Source organism: Pocillopora verrucosa, chromosome 6 (genome assembly GCF_036669915.1).
Source record: "Pocillopora verrucosa isolate sample1 chromosome 6, ASM3666991v2, whole genome shotgun sequence".
NCBI classification, from domain to species: domain Eukaryota; kingdom Metazoa; phylum Cnidaria; class Anthozoa; order Scleractinia; family Pocilloporidae; genus Pocillopora; species Pocillopora verrucosa.
This window is the reverse complement of record NC_089317.1, coordinates 24,301,392-24,310,892: the sequence shown is the minus strand read 5'-3', so window position 1 is coordinate 24,310,892 and position 9,501 is coordinate 24,301,392. Positions and strand designations below refer to the sequence as shown.

General features: G+C 37.6%; 1 protein-coding gene across 1 annotated transcript; it reads left to right on the top strand.

Moving 5' to 3' along the window:
* Positions 1-4,403, top strand: LOC131798258 (acid-sensing ion channel 4-A-like). The gene is given in 8 exon segments (XM_059115922.2): positions 1-421; positions 424-594; positions 969-1,189; positions 2,061-2,217; positions 2,877-2,939; positions 3,182-3,368; positions 3,983-4,074; positions 4,294-4,403. Coding segments are annotated over 8 exon segments (1,422 nt in total).
* The last annotated feature ends 5,098 nt before the right edge of the window (positions 4,404-9,501 follow it).

Here is a 9,501-nt window from a genome sequence, read left to right as displayed (position 1 = left end):
ATGTCAGGAACTGCTGGATTACTACGAAATGGTTCAAAAATAAATGGCACAGCTTGGAACAAAATCAGCCCCGAGGGTAACGACGGGTCTGGGGAAGACGCGTCCAAGATGTCTGCAATCAGGCAACTATGGAATGGTTTCGTGGAAAATACAACTCTTCATGGTTTATCTTATGTGGTTACCGGTAAATCGAGGATTCGTCGCATTCTCTGGGCTGTGTTTCTTTTGACGGCAATTGCGTTTTTTTCATATCAGTCCATCAGCATGTTAAAGAAGTATTTCAGCTTCCCAAACACCACAAAAGTCAGTTTGAAATACGATTCGATGCCGGATTTCCCAGCCGTGACTATTTGCAACTTCAACAAGTACAGAAGTTCTGTTGTTAAAAATTTGACTTCGTTAGGACTGGGTGGAGCTACATATGAAATGTAGACTTCAGCACACTAACCAACTTAACACAATTTTTATTCGATGCGGGACATCAAATCAATGATACTATGCATTCTTGTCGGTGGAACGGTAAACAGACCTGCGATTACAGGAATTTCACTCCAGTTTTGACCTCTATGGGGCTTTGCCACACATTTAATTCAGGTATGTTTTGGGATTTCTTGATCTTAACAAGCCTTCTTTTTTTCTTTGAGAATCTGTCAAGGTCTTCATTATTTATGCAGATGCTTTATTTTCGAAGCATCAGGGCTGTAATTTGTGTTATTTTGTTGTTGTTTTCAAGTCGATCTATAATTACAACCGAGTGATCTGGAACGTTTGCCAAGACGCAAAGATTTAATCCATGTAGATCACTGTTACGATTACTGTTTGACGTAAAAATTCATGTTCGGTGAAATTGTTTACTTTAAATGATTATAAATTATTAATATGGATAAGTTGAGGGACTTACGTACGTACGGAGGGACGGACCGACCAATGGGTGGATGGATTGAGTGATTGATACTCAGATTTTTCAGGGAAGGATGGTCAAAGTGTTTTGAAGGTCAATGAGGCAGGAGCAGACTCTGGACTTTCTTTGATACTAAACGTACAACAATATGAATATTTTGGAATTCAAGCAATCAGTGCCGGCCTCAAGATACGTGTTCATCGTCAGAATACTCTGCCTATAGTTGGTCGGCTTGGATTTTCTGCTGGTCCTGGCACAAGTGTATTTGCAGGGATACGAAAAAAGAGGGTAAGTTATATAAGGAAGCAGAGCGGTCTGTGTAAATATCATAACCGTAGCAACCGAATGGGCCTTTCCCGATTGTGCTCGGCAACTTTTGGGTAAGCTTTGACGTTTGGAGTATCCTATTTGCGAGCAACTCCTTAAAGCTAGGTTCAAGCTGTTTTTTCTTGACCGATGTTAGCATTTATTGTGAAGAACGAAAAATAAAGCACTTAATTAATGTTCATATTAGAATATCAAGAAATTCAGCTGGCAACTTTTTGGATTTGGCATCTCTTTAGCATAGTTTAAGTATTCCGGTGAGCAACTTTCCAGAATTTTACGAGCACAATCGGGACAGTCCTACGACCGATTGCAATCCAGATCATTAATTTAGTTTATTAATTACTTGATCAGCAAGCCCCTGAGACCACGTTATCTTCTTTTTTTGACACAATCTCATCGTTCTTTTTTAATCACTTTGTTAAAAGTACATCTCGAAATCAGCAGTGATTTGTTACTTACGACTATGAATACGTGGACTAAAATAGAGGTAATCCAAAATGGCTTTCAGAAATTTCTTGTTCACAGCTTATGAAACAATTTTCACATTAGTATTTAAACGTGACAAAAAAAAGGCAACAATTCTTTTTTTCCTACATCCCTTTTCCAATCTGAAACACCTCGAGGTTTTCTTTCTTTCTCTCTCTCTTTCTTTCTTTCTTTCTGTTTTGTTTTTGTTTCAGTTTTAAATGTCTTTTGGAAGCTTTGGGTCTGCCTCAAAGAGGGCCCTTGGATCACTTAAGGCTCGAGTTTGTTGTATCAAATCATAAGTCAAACAAAAAATAAATTCGTTCTACAAAATAATCCTTGAGCTTTTTTTTTCTACTTGTTGAAGGTTATAAATCTCCCAAAACCGTACGAAAGCAACTGCTACGATGGAAAGATGGATGCCATAACTGATCACACGACGTACACAATTTCATCATGTTTGTCGCTCTGTGAGGCCAGGTCTTTGATAAAAGAATGCGGTTGTAGAAACATGGAAATGTCTGGTGAGTTTTCAAATGATACTCTTCTTAATTATTGAGCTTCCCTTGGTAATTTCTCGTTTGGAACGATAATACACTTCCAAATTGACATTCAAGGGGAGGGAAGGGGGGGGAAGGGGGGGGGAAGGGGGGGGAGGAGGGATTTCACTCAGAAATCTTCTTGAAGTTTGCTAACGTTTCATGAAAGAAAGTAATCCCCGAACTGATACTTTCCTGTCTGCAATGAAGAGGTGACGTTAAATAAATTTGGTCAAGAGAGAGATAAGATTGCTTGGAATTCTCTCTACAAGGTTGACAAGTTGAATAGACCTTCAACCAAAGTAGTGGCATTTGAAAAATGTGTGAAATTTATACCTAAATCATACCCTTAATAGACTTCTGAAAACTTTTTAAGCTCGAGACGAATTTTTGGTTGATACGAAATAGTGAGGCAGACAACATAAAGAGAGGGAAAAATGACGTATTCTCCACCGTTGTGAAACTAGGAACTTTGAAAAGTAAAGAATTAATCATTAGGGCAACTCATAACTATTCAATTAACTTATCCGCTTCACATTCGTTGTGCGAGCGTGCCTTTAGTAATTCAACACATTGCTGTTCATGCACCAGCTAGTGCCATAAGTTCGCACTGTAAATACTTTAATTACATCCTGTTTCAACAGGACTGAACGGCACCAAACCCTGCAAAACCAAAAAAGAGTTGACTTGCCTTCTTAAAGCTCAAGGTTCGTGTATATCATATATGTTTCCAATTTACTTCTGGCCTCGGTTGTTCGCTATCCACTGGATAAATCTTCATTTGCTGGATAGCGCAGCACGCCTGTTTTTTTTTTTTTGGTTTGTTTGTTTGTTTGTTTTTTTTGAGACACTTTTTTGCTGGATAGCGTTATCCGCCCAGGGCTTTATGATGTATTTCTAATATTTGAGCAACCTGATGCCATTACCTCCTCATTATTTCATATTCCAGCTAACTTTCAAACCTTAAAGAAAAATCAGTGTGATTGTCCAGTGCCCTGTGGTGCGATTTCCTATGAACCCTACTTGTCATACGCTGCGTTCCCTAGCGAAGGATATTTGTCGCGGTTTTTCAAAGCAGGGGAGAATAACACTTACTGGACACCAGAAAAAATCAAACAAACACAAGAATGGTTAAGGTAATCGTATGTAAATTAAGTTTGTTGGACAAAGCCTAACGTTTATGGAAACTATATATATACGGTAAAGATAAACTCTGATTGTAACTACTCACTCTTCCTGTAAACTCGATCTTGAGGAAAAAAAAGATAAAAAAATTTTGTGTCGCGATCACAGCTAATGTAAGTATTAACAATGATAATAATGATAATGTGAATTGACCTCTTCCCTAATGGGGCTTTTAAACATACCAGTTGACTATATATATAGCGCACCCAAGGAGTTAAACTTAAGGCAAAGAGAACAAGTCTAATAAGTAGTGGAAAGAAGGGCTTAAACCCGACCCCCCCCCCCCCCCCTCCTGCGACGATTCCGACTTCCCCCTCGTCCACCTCAAAAATTCCAGAAAACTAAAACTTTTGTGGGTTGTTCCTGAGTGTGGGTCGAATTTTTATTTTTCAGGCTGACTGACCTAATTTTAAAGTTAAGCAAATTTGTATGTCAACAACTTGTTCATTATCACCTTTTGATATTTGATCAATTAATGGATTTCTATTTTTCTATTATAAACTCATTTGATTGAACTGAATCCACCTTATTCTTTATAATTCAATAAGTCATTTTATTTTTACAGGCAGAATTTTCTAGAGCTGCGTGTTTATTTCCAGGATTTGAATTACCAGGTTATTGAGGAAACACCGGCCTATGAATTGGCAAGTTTGTTAGGTAAGTTCATCTCTTCATATGTAAACATCAACTTTCTTCTTAATCTTTGAGGATAAGTGTCTATTTTGTATTTAAACTTGTGCTTCTACTGCACTCCGTTACTCATAAAGACGCCATTTGCTGAAATTTCACGCTAAAGCCCCGGTACATCATCTCGAGCCTTTGCTGTCACGCAGATTTCTTTCACGTGAATGAATTGTCTCTTTTTCTTATTCTCAGGCGAAATCGGCGGTCAAGTTGGTCTTTGTGTCGGTGCCAGTCTCCTGACCGTGCTTGAGTTCTGTGACGTCATACTTGGTATCGTAAGGATACAAATGGGGTTGAGATGAACACTTTTTCACTTCAGAACATGTTTCGTTTTTTTAAGACTAAAACATTTTCCATAGATCTGTGTTGTATATGGGTTAGGAATTGAATGAGATGCTAATGATGCAAAGCAAAATCAAATTGTGTAAGTGGAAAGAGAAGAGAGCAAAGGAGAGACTGTCAACAGCATCAAAATTCTTCAGTACTAAGTACTGTGCCATGTCTCCCCCAAATAAAAAGTATTCTAAAGAGCGCCTTCAAGGCCTACTCTGAGACCTTAAGTCGCCTTAAGTCGCCTAAAGTCACCTTAAGCCACCTTAAGTTTCCTTAGGTTGCTATTGGTTACGCAATGTCATAAGGGTTCAACCCTTCCCAATTGACCTTATCCACTCCACTTCAATCATAGTTTTTTGCAGCTAGAAAAGTAGTTGGAGAGACTGGATAGGAAGTAGTTTTATGAAGTCACTTCTGTATTCAAATACAAGACTAGTTGTTTAAAGAGAGGTTCTATTAATGTTTGCACTAACTTAGTAACATGTTCTCTGCGGAGTTGCTAATAAGCTTGCTCGAGTTTAGGATATCGTTCATATCAATTTGATATTCAAACGCGAGGTGCTAAGGTTGATTGCGAAGAACTGAATAATCACTGGCTGTGCATATGAGATAAAAGGAGAAAGATTAGTCCCTACAATTAAACCATTACAGAATGCCAATATTAAGTTCACATTATGGATGGTAGGCATTTCCCTCCTGGTAAAACATCGCTGAAAATATCATTGCGATTAGAGAATGTAAAGGCCTACTCTGAGACCTTAAGTCGCCTTAAATCGCCTAAAGTCGCAATATTTTTTGTGCCAATTTCCAAAGTCGCCTAAAGTTAAGGCGACTCGAGGTCCCAAAGTAGACCTCCTTCAAATCTTTCAAGTGCCTTCAAAACAGAAAGGATACAAATGCAACCTCTAAATCTTAAGGGTGGAGAATTGTCTAAGATTTAAAAGCCAAAGTTACCAGTTGGGAACCAGTTTAATTTGCACTTCTGTTGCAATTTCGGGAATCTTGAAAGTAAAGGGAGAAGAAGCCAATAAGAAAATTTGTTCCAGTAGAGAAGAAAACATTGAATAGACTTGGTAAAACTCCCATATGCCTCTGTTTTCAGGCTCATATGCATTATTCCACTACGGTGAACGACTTTAATTTCAAAAAGTAAGCATCAACGCAAATGTTAGCTCGTGTGAACGGCTAGCTTTTTTGAACAAACAGAGCAAATATGAATAGTTTTTCAGAACCTTTGCTGTTCTGGAGCATTTCAGTTGAAAGTGTTTTAAAAATGTTAATTTGAATTTCAATTGAAATTGATTCAATTGATTCAATTGATTTTGTCAACATTTCTTTTTATCTCTATTTCCACTGTCAGGATTTTAATAAAACTTTTAACTACAGGTTTGGCACAATTACCTTTCTTTGAGATCTTTTTCGAGATTTCCCCTTTCCACTTCAGGAGGAGAATTGGTGTCGAACGAAGTTAAATAGCAACGGGCAATTGAGAATTTTTTCATTCAGAAAGTCACACTCAAGACACGTGTGCAGTAAGCTACAAAATAATGAACAAATTGCCGAGCCGATTTGTTTACTTGCCTCAAAGAAGTGACATGATTATCAGAGGAGTATAGATGTTTCCTTTCTATGATTACAATACTGGGTGCTTGTGCTCTAAAAACAACGCCAAATTAAAAACACCGTTTTTAGGTAAGGTTAACATTTCCACATTATGTAACAATGATTTTAATCGAAAGATTATAAGTCTGAACGGCCTGAGAGCTCAACCAAGTAGCAATATGGTTTCGAGAAAAGTCAGAAATCGAATTACAGTACCAGGATCCAAAACGAAGTACAGCATGTAGGCACAGCAAAATTGACCAAGAATTTTACGCGGAGAGTCGCGAAAACGCGTCCGTGGCAGGTGCAATGCGAGAATGAACCAGTCACTTTGTATACAGTTCTACTCTCCATGGTCTACAACACGTTTTTACCGAAACACTATGGATTCACCGCGTCCACTGGACTGTGCTTCTTTTACAGGCAATGTCGTGCTTTTCATTTCAGACATTTATGTTGCTAAAGAAGTATTTCAACAACCCGGTCACGACTAAAGTCAGTTCGAAACACGAGGCCATCACGGATTTTCCATCCGTGACTATCTGCAACTTTAACATAATCAGAAAGTCTGTGGCAAAAGTTAATGGGAGCGATCAGCTTTTTTTTTACTAGTATTTTAAGTCAATAATACAATATACTGTTTCAACTGAGAGCATTTTTAACCCTTTACCCTCTTAGATCATTATGCATCTTCTCCATACTGTTCTCCATACATTTCCAAAGAGGCTGACAAGGAGAATTTGTTTAACAGTCAAGAGTTGCTTGAGTTGGTGATCATCTCCTCTATTCTCATAACTTCATGTCTGATTCAGTGCTGATATAGTAAGGAGAAATTAGATGCTAGTCACTCTTAAAGGCTAAAGGGTTATGCAATTATACAATCTCGAACCCTACACAATTTCTTCACCTTGCGGGTCATCAAATCGACGACACTTAATTAACGCACAGCTGTCTTTGGAACGAAAAACCAACATGTGATCACAGGACAGTTGTGACTCCCATGGGGCTCTGCCACACGTTTAATTCAGGTAAGATCAATGACTTCGAAACTTTTTTGAAACGCAAATTTTTTGGTCTCTTTTTGCGGGCTTAAAACCTGTTACTGTCGCTATTTGCTGCTGATGTTGTTATTTTCGCATCCAGTAACTCCCTTTGTTGTTTCCTTTCTTTGTTTTGCCAAGCTACTATCTCCATACTGTTTCTGAGCAGCTGCGCACCTACCCCTCCCCAATGTTGCGGTTTCCTGCGATTTCCTGCTTTCCGGTCGGCAGATTTCTTCTCTAAATAGAATTGCTATTAATAATTGTATTGCATATTTTTCAATTTCAAAGAAATATTTGGATCATATATGACACCTTTCTTAGCTTTTGCACAGCAGAAAACAAGAGAAGCCCCGTTCTCACAATTTATCAAAATGACTTGTATATCATCATAGATTGAAAGATGTCAGTTAACATAGTCCTCAACCAACTCTCAACTGTACAAATGCACTTGAGAAAGCTTAAGTGGAAATTTTATTGGTAAGAAAGTCAAAGTCATAAATGTTAATTTCATATCAGTGCTCTTTGACTTTCTTCCATCTCTTCCCTACTTAGGTGAGATTGGCAGTAGAGTTGGTCTTGGTGCCAGTCTTTTGACCGCACTGAAGTTTGTTAACGTTTTGTTTGGTGCTATTGAAATTCGACTGGGCATGAGATTGTGGTGACCTCAAAAATTCCTTAGTTTTTGCGTGACAATTAAGTTCTCGAATATTCTTGAGCTATTGCACTACATTTAGGTCTTAAAGGGGGATTTTGCAATTCCTTTTGATGGTAAACACAAGCCTTTGAGCAAAGAGTTATTAATCAAGTGTTGTTGTTGTTGTTTGCAAATAAAAAAGATTAACTCTTATTGGTGTTCATCTATTATGAACGCTAAAAGATGAAAAAAATAAGTCCTTTTGGTATTTTGAATGGAAGTGAATATTCAATAACATGGTGCATATGTTTAAATGTTTAGTGAATTTCAGAAACGTCTGTTAAAAAAGGAGCCAGTTAGATCTACTTAACCCTTTAACTCCCATGAGTGACCAAGATAGAATTTCTCCTTACAATATTAATACAATATCAAGCAGACAAGTGATAAGAATAAAGAAAAATTGAAATTACGGACTGTAAGTTGATTCAATACTAAATTCTCCAAACTAACAAAACAAGAACTGTATAGCAGACAGTTAGGAGAATTACTAATCAGATCTTGGGAGTTAAAGGGTTATTAAAGCAAGTTACTCAAAAGGGCACATTTTTCCCACACAAAACCAAAGAAGAACTTTCAGCAAACAACAGGAAAGTTAGAAAATCACAAGCACAAGGCAAGTCTTTACAAAATCAGTAAACTAATAGCAAGCTTGCTATAAAAAAAAAACCAGATCAATGTCAGTATCTCAGCATATCTGTGTGTATCTTAGCAGTATCTCAGCATATCTGTGTGTATCTTAGCAGTATCTCAGCATATCTGAGCTTATCTGAGCAGTATCTGAGCCACCTCTTCCCTAACCTAATATTGACCCTGACTAACTTCAAGTCAACTGTTGTTGGGCTAGAGGACAAGCAGGTGCGCAGTTACTCAGAAACTGACATATTGATCAATAAAACCTTAATCTGTTGCAACACTTTTTATCCCTGATAATCATTAACCATTGATTGAACACATAAGATTAGAAAGCAGTGGATGCTATCCTCTCTAAGGATTTCAGAGAGGATTGATCAGAAAGGCCTGTAATTTCTTCCCTCTCCCTCGTCGTTTCAATGCTCTTAATTCTTGTGCATGTTAATCAACTAGTTTTTTTTTCTTTTTCTCTTTCGTCAATGTTGTTATTTCCTAGCATGGGGGCTTATAAGTCGGTTGGGTTTCAATTTTGTCTGTTTGTAGGGGTTAGAGAAAGGTAATTTACCAGGTAGGGGACAAACTTGTCCTATTGTAAGTTTACCTACCTTTGGCAAATTGTTAAATTAAAAAAGAAATTTTAAAAAATAGGATTCGTGACGCCAACAAAAGGTTTTAAAACTTGACCTTCTCGATTTAATTCCATTTTGTCAAATGAGGATCATCAAAAGTGATTTTCTGCTACCTCGCTTTCCAATTTTTTCCTTTTTTCGCATTTTTATTATTGTGTATCCAGCTGTTGTTTTTACGAAGAACCGAGTGTTTTGTCATTAGTCGCCAGGCAGTCACGACTGTTATTCAGTCGCGATAATTTCAAAGTCGACAGTAAAAATATTCATATTTAGTCACGTAATAAAAAATGCCGCTGTGTGATTGGTCTGGCCCTCCTAAAAACAGATAAACTACTCCTATTGGTATTAAAATCGCCGCAGGCATACAAGCAGGCAAAGCTACGATTCAAAATTGGTTAACTCTGATTTAAAAAAAAAAACAAAAATGAATGCTTCGAAAACTCAACCTGACGGTTCTGTTGTTTTAGAG